The sequence below is a fragment of the Mobula birostris genome, chromosome 7, assembly GCF_030028105.1.
Source record: "Mobula birostris isolate sMobBir1 chromosome 7, sMobBir1.hap1, whole genome shotgun sequence".
In the NCBI taxonomy this organism is placed as follows: Eukaryota; Metazoa; Chordata; class Chondrichthyes; order Myliobatiformes; family Myliobatidae; genus Mobula; species Mobula birostris.
The window spans coordinates 34,895,966-34,919,553 of record NC_092376.1 but is presented as its reverse complement, the minus strand read 5'-3'; the positions used below and the strand labels follow the sequence as shown (position 1 = coordinate 34,919,553).

The following is a 23,588-nucleotide window of genomic DNA, read 5'->3' as shown; positions in this document are numbered from 1 at the left end:
CAAAAATGTCAAATTTAATTAGTTTGGCACAACATTGTGGGCCAAAGGGCTCATTCCTGTGTTGTACTTCTCTATGCTCTAAATGTAATTCAAATTACAAAATAAAAATATTTGATTTTTAAACATGTGTTTCATGTATTTTTTTTAATCTTAGCTTCATGTATGATCCAATCTTTATTACAATCAATCTTGGAAAAGCGGAAGTCTGTGCATAAGCTCACCTTCTTCAATAAGCCCTATGGCATTGCTGCTCTGTAAAATCTCGGTCAATTTTTGTGCAGTGATAAAGGGACAGCCTTGGAATACCTCTCCCATTTACAATTCTACTGGAATTACTTTGAATACGTAGTTCCTACTCTTATACAATTTATCTCACCTGAGATTTTTCCAAAAGATCTACAAGAATTGGTGGAAGCTCTTCTGCATCCAAGTATTCCAGCAGTTCTCCCTCTTCATAAGGCAAACGGATTGTTTCTGAATCTGAATTTTTTTTTTACAAATACCAAATTAATAAGATATTAACACGCTAATCTTCAAAGTATATGCAGCTCACATTTTAGAAACCTGTGCAGTCAACGCTTTCATCTTTCATCAACCAAGTGCATGCTAATATTTTATCTATTCAGAAGAAACATAGTACTAACATTGCATGGATAATTTCTCTAGGGATAATTTATTCATCACATATAATTAACAACCAAAAATAGTTAATCAGTGGTACCTGAACCATTTTTCCCCCGAAGCATCAGTGAATAGCCTTCATTTCCTGGATATAAATTTACCACAAGACATGACACTCTTTCCTGCATTACAAGTTTTTCCAGCAGGTTGACGTTTCGCCTTAATTTCTGAAAATTAATCAGAAATCCAGATCATAAACAAATATAAAATTCCATTTGAAGATTATAGTTGTATATTACTACTTACAGAACAACCACACAAAATGCTGGATAAACTCTGCAGACCAAAAGCATCTATAGAACAAAAGACACTCATCTGAAATCCTTCGGCAGGACTGGAGAAAAAAGCTGAGGAGTAGATTTGAAAGGTGTGAGGAGGGGAGAGAGAAACACCAGGCGATAGGTGAAATTTGGAGGGGGAGGAATGAAGCAAAGAGCTGGGAAGTTGATTGGTGAAAGAGACAGAAGGCCATGGAAGAAAGAAAAAAGGGGGAGGGGAGGAACACCAGAGGGAGGCAATGGGCAGGCAAGGCGATAACATGAGAGAGGAACAAGGGTATGGGAAATGGTGAAGGGAAGGGATGCATTACTGGAAGTTTGAGAAATTGATGTTCATGCCATCAGTTTGGAGGCTGCACAAGCGAAATACAAGGTGTTGTTCCTCCAATTTCCTAGCTCTTTGCTTCACTCCTCCACCTCCAAGTTTCAGCTATCGCCTGGCATTTCTCTCTCCCCTCCCCCCCACCTTTCAAACCTACTCCTCAGCTTTTTTTCTCCAGTCCTGCCGAAGGGTTTCAGCCCAAAACATTGACTGTTCTTTTTCCATAGATGTTGCTTGGCCTGCTGAGTTCCTCCAGCATTTTGTATGTGTTGCCTGGATTTCCAGCATCTGCAGATTTTCCCTTATTTTATGAATATATTACTACTAACATCAGGTTAAATCAAGGACATTAAAATAACATGTAATAATGCTTAATTATCATATTACTTAAGTAATTCTGCTGCTTGTTCTTTTTTTTCCCCTCTGAATTTTCTCTCCCAATTCCCCTCTTAAACAACTTGCAAGGCATTTTTCTGTAAACAGTTGGCCAAATTAGCTTTTCATTTGTGAACCTTGATACGGAACATGAATCAATCATTCAGAATCTCAACTCTGTTTCAGCATTCAATTACACCAAAGCTGATTTGCACCTGCCCATCTATCTCTACAATATTCTTCACCTTAATTCTATATTCAATATATCCTTGCCCGGTGAAAACCTGCAAGTCGCAGTTTTGAAATTTACAAGTTCAGTGGCTTTAACAGATTTTCACTGTTCTTTGTGTAAAATGCCATGTGTCATTACCTCAGATAAATCAAACCTCATTTCTGTTTTGCCCCCAACTTGTATTCCACTGTCAGATAAAATAGGATATCTCTATTCAAACATCAAACTCTTTAATCATCTTTTTAAAAAAAATCCTACTAAATCAAACTTCAATCTTCCACTGTCAAGAAGGTCTACTCTATACAAGCTCATTTTAGAATGTAAGCTCTTAATGAAAGCTATTGTTATTTCAGAGTCCACAAATTCTTTGCATGGAAGATTTCAAATACTATCAGGGGCCCAAATTTTAGCATTGCTGTTGTAATGGTTTTATGGTCAATTAATAGGATCCAGCAGTTGACTTCAGCTAACTCAGGAATTCAGCTTGATCACAGCATATTCCAAGTTTATCTTATTCAACTTAGAAAGAAATGAATTTTCAAGATTTCTAATATTTTTAAAGATACAAGCATTTAATGATTTAATATTTTTCTTTTAATTTAGAGATGCAGTACATAATAGGCTTTTCCAGCCCCACAAGCCCTTGCCACCCAGTTACACTCATCAGACCAGTTAACCTACTAACCCATGTCTTTGGAATGTAGGAGGAAACCGGAGCACCCTGAAGAAACCCACGTGATCATGGGAAGAACGGGAACAGCGGGAATTGAACTTGGGTCATTAACATTGTAAAGCATGCTGCCTCAATTCATTTACATTTACCATTTTGTACAGAAACAAATACTACAGAACTAAAACTTTCCTCTACCATTCAAGTATTTACAAAACTTTCATTCATGTCTGACAAAAATGCTAAATTAAAACATATTTTTGATGGTTCTATAATTTCTTTATGAAAAATTTGAAGCAAAACCATGATTGAGGAACCATAAATGGGTGCATGTATTATGAATACCTTCAGCTCTGGCTCTTTTTCACATTCTTCCATGTACAAATCATATAGTTTCTGATGTACAGATTTCCTAAAGTAACACATTTTAAAAGTTCAGTTATTTCAATTTTGTAAGTCAAAAACATTTTTAAAATATTTTTATTATAAAATACTACCTTCCACTTGATGAATGCCTTCTTTTTGGAGGTCGCTGCCGGGCACATCCAATTATATACTAAAAAATTTTTTAAAAAATCATGGTTTATAATCAGTAACTGGATCAGGTTAAACAAAAGTATAATAATACACAGCAGAATAGTTGAGTTACTGTAAATAACTCACCTCTGCACGGTCCAATGCATATTCCAAAGCGTGATACTGCAAAAAAAGACGTTTTTACTAAGAAATTCTAGAGAAGCAAGGCAACCTGAAATCCACGGTCATCAGTTCTGAAAATCCTTTCTTTCTCAAATTGTCTACTGTCTGATATAGGGTATGCCAAATTATTGTCTATCCAAATAATGGATACATTATCTTAAGGGAAAAAGAATTTGAAGAATTAAGCTCTCCAGAAATTCACAAGAATTTCTTGTGTATATTGTTTTCCTCCACAAGGGTTCTTCTGAATATGAGCAGGCACAATTTTTCAAGTGATCCACTGGCTTCAGTAAAAAGAATTGTTTCTATTCCATTACCAAATTATATCTTGAAACAAAATAAGTGTCATCATTTGAAACTAGATTATTCTTATTTTCATCAGCACCAAATTGGAATGTACAACTAAAAGCAAAAATCATAAACATTAGGATTATTATTTAACATTTTAATTACATTCCTTGCCTTCTGTAATTTAAGGCTAGTTTAAGAATTAAGAACCAAATTCACAATGTGAAACTACGAAGTTGCAACAAGTCCTTCAATGTGCTAACTTACGGTCTTGACTGAAAACAGATATTTTATCAACAAGTGCAAATATAACAAGGCCGAAACAGATGCACTCATAAATTTATCTAATAAAAGGGGACACAAACTGGATATTGTTTTGGATGATCAAAGGTTTGGTTAAAGACTTTTAAGTAAGAAAAATGCTGGACAAAATTGAAGAAAGTACAAAATAGGCAGCTGTTGCATCAGTGGAGCAATTTAGTGCAAAAGCAACACTGGTAGGGAAGATTAATGAGCTGACATGGTACAGGTAGAAAGTGTTATCGAACTGGAAGTAGATGGAATTAAATGCAGCATCTCCAAGTTTGCAGATGACACGAACCTGGGCGGCAGTGTTAGCTGTGAGGAGGATGCTGAGAGGATGCAGGGTGACTTGGACAGGTTAGATGAGTGGGCAAATTCATGGCAGATGCAATTTAATGTGGATAAATGTGAGGTTATCCACTTTGGTGGCAAAAACAGGAAAACAGATTATTATCTGAATGGTGGCCGATTAGGAAAAGGGGAGGTGCAACGAGACCTGGATGTCATTATACACCAGTCATTGAAAGTGGGCATGCAGGTACAGCAGGCGGTGAAAAAGGCGAATGGTATGCTGGCATTCATAGCAAGAGGATTCGAGTACAGGAGCAGGGAGGTACTACTGCAGTTGTACAAGGCCTTGGTGAGACCACCCCTGGAGTATTGTGTGCAGTTTTGGTCCCCTAATCTGAGGAAAGACATCCTTGCCATAGAGGGAGTACAAAGAAGGTTCACCAGATTGATTCCTGGGATGGCAGGACTTTCATATGATGAAAGACTGGATCGACTAGGCTTATACTCGTTGGAATTTAGAAGATTGAGGGGGGATCTTATTGAAACGTATAAAATCCTAAAGGAATTGGACGGGCTAGATGCAGGAAGATTGTTCCTGATGTTGGGGAAGTCCAGAATGAGGGGTCACAGTTTGAGGATAAAGGGGAAGCCTTTTAGGACCGAGATGAGGAAAAACTCCTTCACACCGAGAGTGGTGAATCTGTGGTATTCTCTGCCACAGGAAACAGTTGAGGCCAGTTCATTGGCTATATTTAAGAGGGAGTTAGATATGGCCCTTGTGGCTAAAGGGATCAGGGGGTATGGAGGGAAGGCTGGTACAGGGTTCTGAGTTGGATGATCAGCCATGATCATACTGAATGGCGGTACAGGCTCGAAGGGCCGAATGGCCTACTCCTGCACCTATTTTCTATGTTTCTGTGTTTCTAATAGTTTCAGTATTGCTTCTGTTAAATAGGTTTCCAAGGTTCAGCCAGAGTAGCTGGAGGAGATAGAAGCTAAAGTGCAGAATTTGTAATGACATTAGTCTTAATATCTAATAAAGTTGCAATTTATCCAGTTTGAAGAAAAGACAACCTGCCTCAGAATACCGTGGGAGTGGATCGTTTGATACAGTTTATGGCAGTGGGCCCCAACCACCGGGCCGCAAAGCATGTGTCAGCTGCACCTTTCCTCATTCCCTGTCATGTACTGTTGAACTTGGACATAGGGTTGCCAACTGTCCTGTATTGCCGGGACATCCCGTATATTGGGCTAAATTGGTTTGTCCCATACGGGACCGCCCTTGTCCCGTATTTCCCCCACAAATGTAGAGCGTTCCTATGAAACCTTTCGTGCTGAAATGGCGTGAAGTACAGAAGCAATTACCATTAATTTATATGGGGAAAATTTTTGAGTGTTCCCAAACCCAAAAAATAACCTACCAAATCATTCCAAATACTGTACCACATAAAACCTAAAATAACTCCAACATATAGTAAAAGCAGAAATAATGTATGCACAGTGTAGTCGAGAAGATCAAGTCACAACCGATTTGTGGAAAAAAATCGGCACGTACCTGCATGTGCATGTCACACATACGCACGTCATGCATGCGCACACAGGTGCCCGCACAAGGCTTCATGGTCATGTAGTCTTTCTCGGGGTAAACACTGTCCCGTATTTGACTGCTACTTTTGTCCCTTATTTGTGAGTGAGGAAGTTGGTAACCCTAACTGTAAAAGGCATGTTGAGGTGAGATTAACCCTACCTGAACACCCCCCCCCCTCCCCCCACCAGTCGGCTGGTCCGCAAGAATATTGTCAATATTAAACCAGTCCACGGTGCAAAAAAGGTTGGGGACCCCTGGTTTATGGAAAGGCAGAGTAGAGCACAGTCAGTAAATGTACAAGTAGGCAGTTTGTGGATAGCGTTACTATGGACAGTATTGGGAGGGAGAGCCCCAGCAGCAAACCGTTTGGGCAAAGGAGCTACTTCCAGGAATGATTTTGCTTAAAATGCATACCTTTACCTGAAATTGGTGTATAAAATTCTATATTCAAATCAGCAGATGAAAGAATATCAAAAACAAGTTTAACTTAGCAAACCAATGACTTCTCTGGTATTCATTGATCGAAACAGTATTTCTCAGATTTCAAACTTTTGTTACAAAGTTCAGCATACACTACTTTTTTACTGCACGTACAGCTCATGTCAGTTCCCAGTTTAAGTAGCACTGCCCATGCAAAATAAACTAGTGGCTAAATGTTAAATTTTAAGATCAGATATTAATTCTGCTTTTAGTAGTATACTTTATTGACTATTCTAATTAAGGAATAATATTATTTCAAAATTAATTGATGAATTAAGTATAGTTCTTGAAATGTTTATATCAATATAATTCCTTATCAAAGTCAATTGACAGTATATGTAAGTTTTTTTTGAAAGAGGAACTAATTAGCAGCTATTTCAATTCAGTGGTTAACAATAAAGTTTCTTCACTGGAACAAAACTCACCATTGTGAAGGAAATTGGGCCTTGGGTATTAGGAGAGAAGTTGTGAATACAGACAGAAAATCATGTTTCTCCAAAGGATCTTGAATTCTGTTGAATACAAACTTAATTTAGCAGCACGTTCACAAAGTATCAATAATTGACTCTATTTTTCCTCAATGTTTAATTCTAAACCCTTCCTGATGAGTGGGTGCAGCCACAAGGTAGTGGAGGTTTGAAATCAGAGTTTTCCTTCTCCTAGAAGCTGCCAACCATGGCCGACAAGCTCCATCTGCCTGATGTGACTGGTTTTAAGGTGCCGGTAACCCCCCTTTGCCCCTGCTGTCAGTAGAAACCGTTCCGCTGTGCTTAGCAGGTAAGCCACACGAAAGCCAGAAGCTGGACTTGGTATTCAGAGGCTACATGTCATTGGGAACATTTAATAGGTAGTGGGAGCCCAACCCTACTACTTGCCCGGCTATGACAAGCTTAAAGAACCTTGGAATTAAGCCACATTTTTCTGAGAGCCACAACAAAAAATTCTGGTAAAAGAAAATAAAGCTAATGGGGATTAGGGATGCTTCCAAAGGATGGATTTCTACTCAAATTCATCCACCTATAAAGATTTTGTATTATCATTCATGTTGTCATTTAACTGTCCTTGCCTTTTAACTGAACACTCAGTATCTGTATCACACTACTCTCACCAATATTCCTCCACTTCCTCCTTTTAAACCACTCGAGTATATGAATACATACAGAATATTTTGTCATATTAAACATGCTTTCTTAGATTTACGTTGAACTGAATTATGGTTCCTCAAGGTCAGATTTGGACACAAATGTAAAGCATATCAACACCCCCCCCACCTCCTGCTTGTCATTATATTTATCAAATTTGAAAAGTGCAGGATTATCATTTCCTGAAAGCATGTATAGCTAATTGATAAGAAATTTAAAGTACTTGGTGTATAAAATTGGAATTTATGGAACACCAACTTAGCAACAGTTAGGATTGATTTCCAGTCACTGTAACTGTGAGGTATCAGCTCTATTAACTGTGCCATCCTGCTTATTGAACGTGGCAGCAGGTGTGAGGGACCAAATGGTATATTCCTGCTTCCACTTCTATTCCTCATAGTATCTTCCAAATTTCTCATCAATTTCACAGTAATGCAGCCTGTTTAAGTGCAGTTTCCCCCCCTGCCATGACATGTACAACTTCCTGATTTCTAGTCTTTCTCTGAACACTTTATTCACCCAACATCAAGCATGTAAGAAGACAGCATTGAATCGAGCCTTTTGGACCAACTCATCCACGAAACCAAGGTGCCCATCTAGGTGAGTCCATTTTGCCCGTATTTCACCTGCATCCCTTCAAACTGCATCTGTCTAAATTTCTTTTAGATATTGTTATTATGCCTCCCTCTGCCATTTCCTCTCATAGACCAGGACAGTGAAACCAGAGGTCCATGAGCCAGTAATCCCCAGAGGATCAGAGGTGGAGCAGGTCAGAAACTTTAAATTCCTGGGTGCCACTATCTCAGAGGACCTGCCCCAGACCCATCATCTAAATATAATTGCAAAGAAAGCACGATGGTTCTTCAAGAGTTTGCAGAGATCTGGCATATCATCAAAAATCTTGACAAACTTTTTTAGATGTATTGGTGGAAAATGTGCGGACTGGCTGCATTACGGTCTGGTATGGGAACATCAATGTTTTTGAGCAGGAAATCCTACAAAAGGTAGTGGATTCGGCCCAGTACATTACAGGTAAAACCCTCCCAAACATTAAGCACATCTACTTGAAACATTGCTGTAGGAAAGCAGCATCTATCATCAAAGATCTTCATCACCAAGGCCATGCTCTTTTCTAGGTATGGCTCTTCTAGCCATCAGGTAGAAGGTACAAGTGCCTCAGGACTCGCACCATCAGCTTCAAGATCAGTTACTACCCCTCAACTATCAGGCTCCTGAACAAAAGAGGATACCTACACTCATTCTATTTCTGGTGTTCCCACAACCAATGGTCTCACTTTAAGGACTCTCTACTTTGTTATTAAACTGATAAGAACAGATACTACACTTGATCTTAGCCAAAAGGCCGAGAAGTTTCTACTTTGTTATTTTATGCTCTTCCATTTCATGTTATTTCATACTCATTATTCATTGATATTTATATTTGCATTTGCACAGTTTATTGTTCATTGATCCTGTTTACAGTTACTATTCTATAGATTTGCTAAGTATGCCTGCAGGAAAAAGAATCTCAGGGTTGTATGTGGTGACATGTGCGTACTCTGACAACAAATTTTACTTTACTTTTCCATATACATAGTACCACTTGCATGAAGAAGTTGCCCCTCAAGTCCCCTTTAAATCTTTCCCCTTGTACTTAAGTTGGATGCAGAGGGCTGAACCTCCCCTCTGCATCCAACAGAATCAGTATCAGGCTTAATATCACCAGCATATGTCATGATTTGTGTTAACTTTGTGGCAGCAGTACAACACAATACATAATAATAGTGAAAAAAACTGAATTACAGTAAAATATATATTAGTTAAATTAAATTAGTGCAAAAAATAGAAACAATAGTGTGGTACAGTTCATAGGTTCAATGTCCATTCAGAAATTGGATGGCAGAAGGGAAGAAGCTGTTCCTGGACAGCTGAGTGTGTGTCTTCAGGCTTCTGTACCTCCTTTTTGATGTTGGCAATGAGAAGAGTGCATGTCTTGGGTGAAGGAGGTCCTTAATGATGGATGCTGCCTTTTTGAGGCATCTCTCCTTAAAGATGTTCTGGACACTATAAAGGCTAGTGCCCATGATGGAGCTGACTAAATTTACAACTATCTGCAGCTTACTTCGACTTTGGTGAGTTGTCAATAGCAGGAAGTATGGCAATGGAACTCTTCCTAAATGTCTTTGGAAGTAAAGATATTTTATTACTCATGTCTTTAAATTATTTAGATCTACTTGAAATTATTAAATAATTAATTTATTTGGAAACTCAAGAAATTTTAAAACAATAAAGTTGAAGTATAGCAACCCTGTGACTAGAACAAGTATATCAACAGAACAGCGGACTGATTCTTCAATCGGAAGGATTCTGGTAGGAGAAGAAATTCAGCTTAGTGTGTGTATACTCTTAGTACACAAAAGGTGATCACACTGAAACATACAAAATTCTTACAGGGCTTGCTAGGATATTATGAAAGGATCTTTCCACTGAATAGTGAATTTACAACTAAGAGTGTCAGAGTCTCAAAAAATAGCAATTTAGGAAAGAGATTAAAAAGTTCTTCACGCAACACACATCAAAGTTGCTGGTGAACGCAGCAGGCCAGGCAGCATCTCTAGGAAGAGGTACAGTCGACGTTTCAGGCCGAGACCCTTTGCGTGCACCAGCGACTTTGATGGGTGTTGCTTTAACTTCCAGCATCTGCAGAATTCCTGTTGTTTGCGTTTTAAAAAGTTCTTCAGCCAGAAGGAACCGGTTTTTTTTTACAACTTATAACCCAAACGAATTACTTCTATTTTTATGAAATTAGTCTCTTTCACAGCAACTTGCTCAATAGCATTCTCAAACTCTTAGATACGATGCAACAACACGCGATCGCCAGATAATTTCAGAGCTCAGTTTGGCTGAGCTTGTGGTCAAGTCCCAGACTTTCTGAGGGCCAAAATACTGGTAGTTCCTTTCCTGACTGGGCCCATTCTGTGACCACAACATTCCTGTCCACGAAGACACAAGAGATTGCATATGCTGGAATCTGGAGCAGACAAAAGGCATTGAGGAAACTCAGCGGGATAAACAGCATGTTGTTTTCCCTACCCCATCCCAAAAGTCTCAATTTCTCAAAAGGGTTGACTATTCAGGTGTAATGCGGAAACTATCGGTACATTAATTCAATAACAATCTTACAAGCAGAGGACGTTTCTGTAGTGTGGTGTGTGTACATGTACCCTCATGAGAACTGTCAGCAACTAGTTTATGTGCCCCCTGCACCAGCGGAGGCCGATAAGACCTGATGAAGCGTTTCCACCCACTCCGACCTGTAGAACCGGGTGGAGGATTCGGCCGCCTCTCGCAGACAGGTCAGATCACTCAGAATTATTATCTCCATCAGAGGCGCCCACAAGCCACCGCCCAGGATCCGGTGCAATGGTACTGAGGGGACAACCAACGCTAGTGCAACAGCGCCGGACCCCCGCGCCTCGGCCACCCACCCACCGTCCCAGCACACACACACACACCACAATAGCTGCAAAAAGCTGACTTGCCTGTTCCCGTGCCATCGCCGGCTATTTGCAGAGATTTGGAGCTCTTAGCTGCTCGCTCTTTCTTTGTTTGTAGTTTGTAAATATTTAAATCCGAAGCCGTTAGCCGGTTTAGTAGACCGCCAGCCTCCGGGCGGCCATTTTCCGCCCGTGGGACCAAACTTCCGGTCTGGAGGCGGAGCCCGGGCGGGCGCAGGAAGCCGGGGCCGGGACGGGACCGGGACCGGGACCGGGACCGGGCCGGCGGAGTACCTGTCCGGTACAGTACTGGGAAACGAAGCGCCAGCCTGCCTCTGACAAAGCTCGACCAGTCAACATGGTGCTTCTGAATACTAAAAGCAACGAAATAACGTTGGAAAAAGTTTATGGAGCTACGATAGGTGGAGGATGGGGGGGGGGGGTCGCTAATTAGCCATCATATGTTAGTTCAGTATATTGGTCACCCTGCTGTTAAGCAAGATGCCATTAAGGTGGAAGGAGTGCAGAGGAAATTTACGTTAATGTTACTGGGACTCGAGTGACTGAGTTATGGACAGAGGTTGTGCAGATTTTCATTTGGGGTACAGGGGAATGAGGGCTAATGAGAGCTGTATAGTATAATGAAGTGCCATCTTATAGATGCGTATATAATCTGAAGAGGCATAGATGGGGTGAGTGCTCGCAGTTTTTTTTTTCCGGGTTAGGGAATCAAGAACTAGAGGTCTAGGTTTAAGGTGAGAGGAGAGAGGTTGGAACCTGAGTGTTCAAGTTGAATCTGAATAAAACTCGGGAGATCAACTTCCTATAGTTACAGCAGTTTATTGAGCACCCTCCTGCAGGGGTTTGAGACCCAGTTGTCAAAGGGAAGGCACGTTAAGTACTGCCACCATCTGACAACTGGGCCCGCTCCCTCAGGTTATTTATACATAGTAAGCTCCATACATTACTGTTGCAAGATGTTATTTGAAGTGGTACGCCCAAGTCTGTTGGTGGAAACTTAGTTACAGATAAGAGAGTCTGCTAAATCAAGGCTTAATTACAGATGGATGTGCTGTCCAGTCCTTATCAGTTATTCCCTTTGCTAAGGCCTGACTTAATTACAGATGGATGTTCCTTCCTGTCCTTATCGGTGAGTCCTCCTCCCGCTACTCAAACGAGGGTGCAATGTACAATGTTATCAAACTCTCAATGTCTCTCTGAAAGCCAGGGAGAACTGATAACGAGCCAGTTTTAGCTGACTGCTGAAGACAGAGTTTACTTCAGTTCAAAAATTCCTATTCAGTCCCAATTATTCTTTTAGCCAGAGGTTACATAGGTTCAAAATGATTTTTTTTAATATCCTCAATTCCTCATGAGGGACACACACAAAATGCTGGAGGAACTCAGCTGGCCAGGCGGCATCTATGGAAAAGGGTACAGTCGATGCTGGTTTTGACCTGAAACGTCGACTGTACTCTTTTCCATAGATGCTGCCTGGCCTGCTGAGTTCCTCCAGCATCTTGTGTGTGTTGCTTGGATTGTTTGTGATTGGAGCCTGAGGGGCAACTTTCCACCTAGAGGGTGGTCAGTATATAGAATGTGCTCTAGAGGAAGTGCTTGAAACATCATCATTTAGTAGGTGCTTGGACAAATACATGGATCGGAACGGTTTATTTAGAGGGATATGAGATTCCTTAAGGTTGTCATAGCTGGGGGAAGTAGTGGGGATAAACTCCCACTACCTATTAAATGCTCCCAATGGCATGTGTCCCACATAGCCTCTGACAACTAAGTCCATCTCCTGGCCTTCACATGTGGTCTAGATATTAAATCCGATGGAACTGTTTCTGGGAAGGGGCAAAGGTGGGTTACTGGTATCTTAAAGCTGGTCACTTTGGGCGTGAGCCATGATTGACAGCTCCTCTAGGAGAAGGAAAACTCTGTTCTCAGACCACTGCTGCCTTGTGGCTATACCCACTCATGGGAAGGCTTTGGGAGTGCCCACCGAGGAAAAATTTTGAGCTTGAGTCCCTAAGGTAGTCTAACATTGAGTTCAACACTGATTGGCAACTCCTGCTGGTGCTAAATTGTATTGGTCTCTGCCGTTCCTTTAGATTCATTAGCTGCATGGAGAGGGAGGAACCTGCTGAAAGGGTAACAACTGCTCTCCATATCGTACTGTCTTGGCTTGCATATCACGTAGACAGCTAGGATGCACAATCAGTGGTTGACCCTGACCAACAGAGGGCCTTATGCTGGATAAGAGCCAAACACTGGCAAATGGAACTAGCTTAGATGGGAATTTTGGTCAGCATAGACCAGATGGGCTGAAGAGCCAGCTTCTAAACTGTACGACTCTATATCTGTGGCAGTCAAAAAAGATTTGCCCAATCTAATATCACTGTCAAGCACAATCTAATATCACTGGGCCACAGTCTTCAAATGCGCATTCAAGTAAAAAGCAATTATTTTGATTAGTCTAATAATATAGGGATACTAAACTTGGGAACATATGTTCTTGGTGCATCCAGATGTTCAGGCCCCAGAATCAGCAGCAACGCTCATTATTAAAGTGGAGGCCACTCCAAACACAAAAAATAGTTTCTTATTGTCACATGTATCAAGGCACAGTGAAAGGCTTGTCTTGCATACTGTTCACCCACCAATTCATTACACAGTGAATTGAGATAACACAAAGTAAAGCAATAACAGAATGCAGACTAAAGTATAATAGCTACTGAGAAAGTGCAGGGCAGGTAGACAATAAGATAAAATCATATTGAGGTAGATTGTAAGGCCAAGAGTCCATTTATCTGGATTTAATTTGGCTTTTTTTGACACATTAACAGAAAACAACTCATGTCAAAGAGAAAACAGATCTCTACAAAATGATCTAAATTAATTACAAATATAAAACAAAAAATAATTGATTGCATTTGTATTCACACCCTTTAATATGATACAGCAAATCATCACTGGTGCAGTTAATTGATTTTAGAAGTCACATAATTAATTAAATGGAGATCTGCTTTTGGAGACCTATGTGCAGTCAAGGTGTTCAAATGATTGTAGTAAAATAACACAGGTATCTGGAAGGTTCAGCTGCTGGTGAGTCAGTATCCTGGCAAAAACTACACCATGAAGACAAAAGAACACTCCAAGCAACTCCGCGAAAAGGTTATAGAAAAGCACAAGTCAGGAGATGGATACAAGAAAATTTCTAAGTCACTGAAAATCCCTTGAAGTACAGTTAAGTCAGTCATCAAGAAATGAAAAGAATATGGCATAGTTGTATATCTGCTGAGAGCAGGCCGTCCTCAAAACCAGAGTGACCATGCAATAAAGGAACTAGTGAAGGGGGCCACCAAGTGACCTATGGCAACTCTGAAGGAGTTACAAGCTTCAGTGGCTGAGATGGGAGAGACTGCATATACAACTTTTGTCCGGGTGCTTCACCAGTTGCAGCTTTAAGGTAGAGTGACAAAGAGAAAACCACTGTTTAAAAAAACTCACATGAAATCTCAGCTAGAGTTTGCCAGAAGGCATGTGGGAGACTCTGAAGTCAGCTGGAAGAAGGTTCTATGGTCTGTTGGAACCAAAATTGAGCTCTTTCGCCATCAGACTAAATACTATGTTTGAAGCAAGCCAAACACAGCACATCATCAAAAACACACCATACCTACCAGGAAGCATGGCGGTGGCTGCATCATGCTATGACGATGCTTCACTACAGCAGGCCCTGGAAGGCTTATGAAGTGAGAGGGTAAAATTGATGCAGCAAAATTCAGGAGAATCCTGGAGGAAAACCTGATGCAGTCTGCAAGAGAACTGCGACCTGGGAGTAGATATGTTTTCCACACAGTGGCCCCAAGCATAAAACCAACAGTTCCCTTTGGAATTACCAGAATTAAAAAAAATAGCAGGCCATCATTTATTATTTTGTTCTCTCGTTACTTTTAAGTACATTGTTCCAATTTAGTTTTATTAGTTTCTTTCTCTACTGCTTACATTCACATATTTTTTCATCAGTGTATAATATAGCTCTTTCTTTTACTCCTTTTTGCACTCGTGTATCTTTTGGACTGATTTATCTCTTTCTTCTGATTATTGCTGTTTACTGTTTTGTGAAATAAGTATATAATCTCAGTGGAAGGATGAACTTCTGAAAGGATTCTTAATTCATTCTGAACCGAACCAAGGTTAATTTAGAATTATTTAAGTAGTTCTGATATCAAATAAGTACAGAATACTTTGATGAGGTACTTCACATCTCTTCAAAGGCAGAATTGAAGATGACTTGCTTCCATCCCAGTTCTGTCAGTTCTGAGATGGCGAATGACTCTTGGGCTCTTCCAATGACAGGGTAAGAGGAGGCTCATAGACTGTGTGGATAGGTATTTTAGTGCATTCCTTTTGATGCTTATGAGGGTTTCTGCTGGTCAAGGCCTTAAGGTTCTCATAACCATCCTGAAAGTTCCTTCTTTGCTTGGGGCATGATGGACCAAAGGTTTCCAGGTGTCAGTGGGGATTTTCCATTTCCGCAGAGAAATTCTGAGCATATCTTGAACATTTTTCTCAATCTCCTCCCATGAGAAAACTTTAAATAGAGCTTATTTTTTAGAAGATGGAAAATCTACAGCAGATTACAGGTCCTTTGGCCCACAATGTTGTGCCAACCATGTAACCTACTCTAGAAGCTGCCTAGAATTTCCCTACCGCATGGCCCTCTACTTTTTCTAAGCTCCATATACCTATCTAAGAGGTTCTTAAAGACCCTATTGTAACCGCCTCTACCACCTTCACTGGCAGCGCATTCCACACACCCAGCACTCTCTGTGTGAAAAGCCTACCTCTGACATCCCCCTTGTACCTACTTCCAAACACCTTAAAACTATGCCCCTCATGTTAGCCATTTTAGCCCTGGGAAAAAGCCTCTGACTATCCACACGATCAATGCCTCTCATCATCTTATACACCTTTATCAGGTCACTTCTCATCCTCTGTTGCTCCAAGGAGAAAAGGCCAAGTTCACTCAACCTATTCTCATAAAGCAGGCTCTCCAATCCAGGCAACATCCTTGTAAATCTTCTCCCCACCCTCTCGCTATAGCATCCACAGCCTTCCTGTAATAAGACAACCAGAATTGAACACAGTACTCCAACTAGGGTCTAACTAAGGTCTTATACAGCTGTAACATTACCTCATTGCTCTTGAACTCAATCTCACGGTTGATGAAGACCAACACACCATACACCTTCTTAACAAAACTGTCAACCTGCGCACAGCTTTGAGTGTCCTATGGACACGGACTCCAAGATCTTGCTGATCCTCCACACTGCCAGGAGTCTTACCATTAATATTATATTCCATCTTCAAATTTGACCTACTGACATGAACCACTTCACACTTACCTGGGTTGGACTCCATCTGCCACCTCTCAGCCCAGTTCTGCATCCTATCAATGTCCCTCTGTACCCTCTGATAACCCTCCAGACTATCCACAACACCCCCAACCTTTGTGACATCAGCAAACTTACTAACTTCTACTTCTTCATCGAGGCCATTTATAAAAATCACAAAGAGGAGGAGTCCCAGAACAGATTCCCATGGAACATCATGGTCACTGCCCTCCATGGAGAATATGAACCATCTACAACTAGCTTTTGCCTTCTGTGGGCAAGCCAGTTCTTGATCCACTAAGCAATGTCTCCTTGGGTCCCATCCTTAATTACTTTTTGAACGTGCCTTGCATGGGGAACTTTATCAAATGCCTTATTAAAATCCATATACACTACATTCACTGCTCTACCTTCATTGATGTGTTTTGTTACATCCTCAAAGAATTAAATCAGGTTCCTTTTTGTTTCAGAAGTCTGGTATTAGGTATCACAAGTGATATGACCAGCCAAGCTTTGTCAAAATGAATAACCAGGACTTCAGTGCTGAGGATGTTTGTCTGCTAGAGGATGCTAACTTTTGTTTGCTTATCCTATCAATGAATTTGGAGGATTTTGTGGAGATGACATTGGTAGATTTTATCCAGAATCCTGAAGAACCATCCAAAGGTAGTCCAGGTCTCAGAATCATATAAAAGACAGAAATCACCATTGCCTTGTAGACCATAGCCTTTGAAACAAATGTTCAAACATCCGTTACCTCAAATGACCAAAGGCTCATCTGGCACATTGAAGGACACGATGTCTGCTGTTGACTTATTGTGGGGATAGGCAAATTGCAATGGGCCCAGGAGTTCGGTCTAGTCATGACCAACCTCACGAAGCATTTCATTACTGTAGACGTGAGTGCTACTGGATGATAGTCATTAAGGCAGCTCACACTGTTCTCTTTGGCACTGGTATAGTTGTTGCCTCTTTGAAGTAAGTGGGAACTTCTGCCTGTAGCAGTGAGATAAGGAAGGTAGTGCATATATTCCAGGATCTTGTCATGAACCTTATTTGTTGAAAAGCAGATTGGTAGTGGACATTGGTCTATTGGTGTTGAGAGTAAAACCTATCCTATAGTAATATTAATGAACACATCAATGATGCCTTAGAGCTTGGCCTCCAGGCACACAAAAACATGAACATCATTTGAATGCTGATGTTCGAGTGAACTTGATTCTGGAATGTAGCTGTCATAGCTTTGACAATTTCCCATCAGTTCTGAAGATTAACTCTTCTCTTCCGGAATGTGAATATCGTTAATGAATTTGAGCTTAATATAAAGAATTAGAAAAATTATCTCCTCCATCAACAATGTTTGTGGTATACAATGATAGATTCACTCCTGAACATAATATTAGTCTGATACATAAAAATGGCAGAGAGCAAAATTGTGACTGATCCTTCAAGAATATCCCATAATATCAACAATATAAACCAGCCGTACAAAATGACAATAGACCTAGAACTAAGTGTACCCCTTCATAATAGACAAATAAAAAAATCATTCAACTTTCCCTCCTAAACTGAAAAAAGTTTCAGGAAACCATACTGACTGTCAGCGACAGGCCGAAAATCATGGGAACTTCTGAGTGAACAAATGAAGCAGTCTGATGAAGCTCTTTGAATAGTTCCGTGGAATGTACAGTTCTACCTAAAGAACCAGTAAGTCTATTATTTAATGTTACGTACCCCATAACTGGGGTGCCAAACCAGCAGAAATGGTCCACTCGTTGGAGTCTGGATTACTAGGAACTAATAAAGTTTTATTAAAGAAATAAGTAACACTGTACTCTATTCGTAAGGGTATAAATGCAACAGGTTAGCGATGATAATACACACATGTACACAGAACTAGGGTAATAGGGATCAACCAAGCTCTATTGCAGTCTAGGGGTAAAATGATCAGTCTTAAGTGACGCAGAGTTCGGTTCAGCTTAGTACAGTTCGCAGTAATCGCTGTTGTGCCATTGGAGAGAGAGAGGGAGGGGGTTGCAATTTGATTCAGGCAGATCTTTGATGTCTTCACAGTTGGTTTCGGGCAGACCCTTTTATGTCTTCTATCCCGCTGTGGTCACCGACTGTGACCCCTCCGTTCCGGATACGATCGTTCTTCCGTGGTGAACCTGGCACCCAGGCAAGGGCAGACACACACACCAGGTTCCCACCGATCGTACCCTTACACCCTGTGAGCCTATGGTCACTTCCCGCGAACTGGACCTCCAAACTCTCCCCAACTTGTGGGGGCACACCGCTCTTTCCAGGGTCTCGTTATCCCGTGATCTCGTGGTGTGTCACGTGCCTTAGTGAACCTGTTCTTTTTATCCCCCTACTGGGGTATCGCCTGTCCATCAAACTTCAAACAGTTCACGTTCAAAGCAACCGGTCTGTCAATATTCTGAATTGTGTTTCTTTTCCGTTAATGCCTCTTTCCTCTCTTATTAGCATTTTGAAGGTTTCTCCATTGTCTCTCTTAACTCTCCAATTAGCATCAATAGTCCAATAGCTTGGTTTGGCGTCACATTAACAATTCAGCTAAAGCAGTTCAAAAATACAGCACTTTCCATACTTGTACTGGACTGACACTTGGATTTAATTTGGCTTTTTTGACACTGATCAATAGAAAATACTCTTTCATGTCAACGTGAAAACAAATTTTGACAAATTGGTCTAAATTAATTACAAATATAAACACAAACTAATTGATTGTATAATTACTCACTTCCTTCAAGTCAGTATTTAGTAGATGCAACTTTGGCAGAAATTACAGCCTTGAGTCTGTGTGAATAGGTCTATATCAGCTTTGCATATCTGGTCACAACAATTTTCCCCCATTCTTCTTTACAAAACTGCTCAAGCTCTGTCAGATTACAATGGGGTTCGTATTTGAACAGTCCTCTTCAAATCCAGCCACAAATTGAGGTCTGGAATCTGGCTTGGACACTCCAGGACATTAAATTGGTTGTTTTTAAGCAATTGCTGTGTAGCTTTGGATTTATCCTTGGGATCATTGTCTTGCTGGAAAACAAATCTTCTCCAGAGTTGCAGTTCTCTTGCAGACTGCATCAGGTTTTCCTCCAGGATTTCCCCGTATTATGCTGCATTCATTTTACCCTCAACCTTCACAAAATAATTGATTGTGTAAGTATTACTCCCTCCTTTAATATGACACACCAAATCATCAGTTGTGCAGCCAAATAGTTTTAGATGTCACATAATCGGTTAAATGGAGATCTGTTTTTGGAGACCTGTGTGCAGTCAAGGTGTTTCAATTGACTGTAGTAAAAATACACCTGTATCTGGAAGGTCCAACTGCCGGTGAGTCAGTATTATGGCAAAAATTACACCATGAAGACAAAAGAACACCCCAGGCAACTCTGCAAAAAAGTTATTGAAAAGCACAAGTCAGGAGATGGATACAAGAAAATTTCTATAAGTCACTGAAAATCCCTTAGGGTACAGTTAATTCAATCATCGAGAAACAGAAAGAATATGGCACAGCTGTAAATCTGACTAAAGCAGGCCATCCTCAAAAACTAAGTGACCGTGCAAGAAGGGGACTGGTGAGGGAGGTCACCAAGAGGCACCAACAGCTCTGGAGGAGTCTTGTGATTTATATTTGTAATTAATATAGATCTCTTTGTAGAGATTTGTTTTCACTTTGACACGAAAGAGTCTTTTTCTCTTGATCGAATCCACTGTGATACAAGGTTATAAACAATAAAACATGAAAACTTCTGGGGGGCGGAGGTGAATACTTCTTATAGGCACTGTGTGTGTGTGTATATATATACACACACAGTGTGTATTATATATGTTGTTCGTCCATCGTTGACGTCGACGAGGACCTCGACACCATGATGGTGTCGAGACTAGCGCATGATTTGGATTTAAGTGAGGGAGAGTTGCACAGTGTCAGCCTCACTCTCTCTTCCCAATTCCCATCTGGGTCCAGTGGCAAGACAGAGTCTAGATGGCTGGAGATGGGACTAGGCGCAGTGGATGACCAGGACATCTTCTGTGTCTTGTCCTGCTCTACACGTTCCACGACGCTTGCAGAGACCGTCTTCTTGACCGTTGGACCTTCCATTGGTCTCGTCCGCTAAATCCGCCGGAGTCTGTCTTTACATGCTGGGATAGACAACTCCCTATCTCACCGAGGGTTTGAAACCCGTCGGCTACCCTCACCTGGTTTAGCTGGCTTGTCGAAGCCGTTGCCCGGGGTGTGGCCACTGTCGCATGCAAACAGCTACGAGGAGCCACAGGTGAGAGCTGAGTGCCAGGTGGGGACCAAAGGTGGACTAACCGCCCTGAAAAGGACGCGACATGTTCCCCCACCAGAGGTGATACCCCTCCCTGACACCCCATATATATGTTTTATATATATAAAACATGTAGTGCAAAAAGAGAGAAAAACATAGTGAGGTAGTGTGCAGTACTTGGATTCATTGTCTGATTAGAAATCTGATGGCAGTGGGAAAGAAGCTGTTCTGGAGCATTGAGTGTGTGTCTTCAAACTCCTGTTACTTCTCCTTGATGGTAACTATGAGAAGAGAGCATGTCCTGAGTGATGGGGGATTCTTAACAATGGATACCACTTTTCTGAAGCATCACCATTTGACAATGTCACCAATGTTGAGGAGGTTTGTGCCTGTGATGGAGCTGGCTGAGTTTGCAACTTTCTGTAGCCTTTTTAAAATCTTGTGCAGTGTTCCCTCCATACTAAATGATGATGCAACCAGTTTGAATGCTGTCTACATTCATATGTCAAAATTTGCCAGAATCTTTGGTGACATACCAAATGTCCTCACAATCCTAATGAAACATAGTTGCCGTTGTGCCTTGTTTGTAATTGCATAAATAAATTGGCCAGGGTTGATCTTCAGAGGTGTTGACAGCCAAGAATTTGAAACTGCTCACCCTTTCCACTGCTGATTCCTTGATGAGTTCCCCCAACTTCCCCTTCCTGAAGTCCACTATCGATTCCTTGGTCTTACTGATGTTGAGTGCAAATTTATTGTTTTGACACCAGTCAATCACCTGATCTGTCACACTCCTGTACACATGCTTGAGGTGTGCTGGTGTTGACTGACAGTGATGAGGAGATGCTATTTCCAATCTGCACTGACTGTGGTCTCATGATGAGGAAGTCAAGGATCCTGTTGCAGAGGGATGTACAGAGGCCCAGGTTTTGGAGCTTAATGATTAGTACTGAGGGTACGATGGTATTGAACACTCAGCTAAAATCGATAAACAGCAGCCCGATGTAGATATTACTATTGTCCAGGTGATCCAAAGTCAAAGGAGGACCAATGAGATTGCATCAGCTGTAGACCTATTGCAGTGGTAGGGTAATTCCAGCAGGTCAAGGTCTTTACTTAGGCAGGAGTTGAATCTGGCCATGAATAACCTCTCAAAGCACTTCACAAAAGCCGTGATTTGCAACTGAGTGATTGACTTGAGGCAGCTCACTCTACACTTCTTGTGCACTGGTATGATTGTTGCCCTTTCGAAGCTGGTGAGAACCACTGATGTCATAAGCGCATGGCTGGGAATGGACCCAAGTGCAAGACACAGACTAGGAACAGGACTAGGATACAGGCTGATGGCAAGGACATGGACACGAAAACCAGGAACCTGGAACAGGACTGGAGAAGAGAGCTAGGAGCCCGGGCTTGGACTCCAAGCCAGAGACTGGACAAGGACCCAGTACTTGGGTCTTGCCTCTGGCTCGGACCCCAGAAGCAGGCAAGGACGAGGCTTGGCAGGCAGGCAGGACGAGGCTGGAGTCTTCAGGCTTGAGGCTAGAGGTGAGGCTTGGCAGGAGGCAGGAGTCTTCAGGCTTGAGACTTGAGGCTAGAGGCGAGGCTTGGCAGGAGGCAGGATGGACTCCGAACCAGAGACTGGACAAGGACCCAGTACCTGGGTCTTGCCTCTGGCTTGGATCCCAGAACTAGGCAAGGACGAGGCTTGGCAGGCAGGCAGGATGAGGCTGGAGTCTTAGAGACTTGAGGCAAGGCTTGGCAGGAAGCAGGAGACTTGCGGCGAGGCTTGGCAGGAGACTTGAAGCGAGGCTTGGCAGGAGGCAGGAGACTAGAGACTTGAGGCGAGGCTTGGCAGGAGGTTAGAGACTTGAGGTGAGGCTTGGCAGGAGGCAGGAGGCTAGAGACTTGAGGCGAGGCTTGGCAGGAGGCAGGAGACTAGAGACTTGAGGCGAGGCTTGGCAGGAGGCAGGAGACTAGAGACGAGGCAAGGCTTGGCAGGAGGCAGGAGGCTAGAGACTTGAGGCGAGGCTTGGCAGGAGGCAGGAGGTTAGAGACTTGAGGCGAGGCTTGGCAGGAGGCAGGAGACTAGAGACTTGAGGCGAGGCTTGGCAGGAGGTTAGAGACTTGAGGTGAGGCTTGGCAGGAGGCAGGAGGCTAGAGACGAGGCAAGGCTTGGCAGGAGACAGGAGGCTAGAGACTTGAGGCGAGGCTTGGCAGGAGGCAGGAGGCTAGAGACGAGGCAAGGCTTGGCAGGAGGCAGGAGGCTAGAGACTTGAGGCGAGGCTTGGCAGGAGGCAGGAGGTTAGAGACTTGAGGCGAGGCTTGGCAGGAGGCAGGAGGCTAGAGACCAGGCGAGGCTTGGCAGGAGGCAGGAGGCTAGAGACTTGAGGCAAGGCTTGGCAGGAGGCAGGAGGCTGGAGTCTTCAGGCTTGAGGCTAGAGGCTAGGCAGGAGGCTGGAGTCTTCAGGCTTGAGGCTAGAGGCTAGGCAGGAGGCTGGAGTCTTCAAGCTTGAGGCTAGAGGCTAGGCAGGAGGCTGGAGTCTTCAGGCTAGAGGCTAAGCAGGCTCCTCCCGGGCAGGGTGCGGTACTCCTGGGCAGGGAGTGGCTCTCCTGGGCTGGGCGCAGATCACCACCCGACAGAGGCAAGGGACAGGAAGGGACAGAACCAACCGCAGGTAACGGCAAGATGGCCTGGCTTACCTGGGCGGAGGCAAAGGACAGGAAGGGAGCTAGGTACTGGGTGGCTCCAGGACAAGACTGCAGGCGAGACGAGGCGAGAGTTACTGGCAAGACAAGGCAAGGTTTCTGGCAAAGCAAGGCGAGACGAGAACTTCAGGCGAGGTGAGAGTTACCGGCAAGACAAGGCAGGGCTTCAGGTGAGGAAACAGAAGGCAGAGCAAGGGATACAAGGAGTAAGGACAAGAACAATTCAGCAACCACGCCCTGGTCTCTGGAGATATTTATGCAGCCAGCCCCACTGAGCATCAGCTGCCTCAATTAGAGCTAAACAAGAACAGAAACAGGGTAAACATGAAA

General features: G+C 42.4%; 1 protein-coding gene and 1 pseudogene across 9 annotated transcripts in view; both read right to left on the bottom strand.

Moving 5' to 3' along the window:
- supt20 (SPT20 homolog, SAGA complex component) overlaps window positions 1-11,079 on the bottom strand; it is a 64,611-nt gene extending 53,532 nt beyond the window's left edge. For 7 of the 9 annotated variants that reach the window (XM_072262875.1, XM_072262874.1, XM_072262879.1 and 4 more), the window contains exons 1-7: window positions 10,892-11,078; window positions 6,633-6,719; window positions 3,222-3,257; window positions 3,056-3,114; window positions 2,904-2,970; window positions 722-848; window positions 377-480 (exon numbers count right to left, since the gene is read on the bottom strand). In XM_072262875.1, coding sequence (XP_072118976.1) covers window positions 377-480; window positions 722-848; window positions 2,904-2,970; window positions 3,056-3,114; window positions 3,222-3,257; window positions 6,633-6,635 — 396 coding nt within the window. In that variant the 5' untranslated portion in view covers window positions 6,636-6,719; window positions 10,892-11,078. Of the gene's footprint in view, window positions 1-376; window positions 481-721; window positions 849-2,903; window positions 2,971-3,055; window positions 3,115-3,221; window positions 3,258-6,632; window positions 6,720-10,891 lie in introns of all 9 variants that reach the window. The other 2 variants (XM_072262883.1, XM_072262876.1) reach the window with 2 other exon arrangements.
- Window positions 8,510-8,724, bottom strand: LOC140201048 (U2 spliceosomal RNA; annotated as a pseudogene).
- Window positions 11,080-23,588: the final 12,509 nt, after the last annotated feature.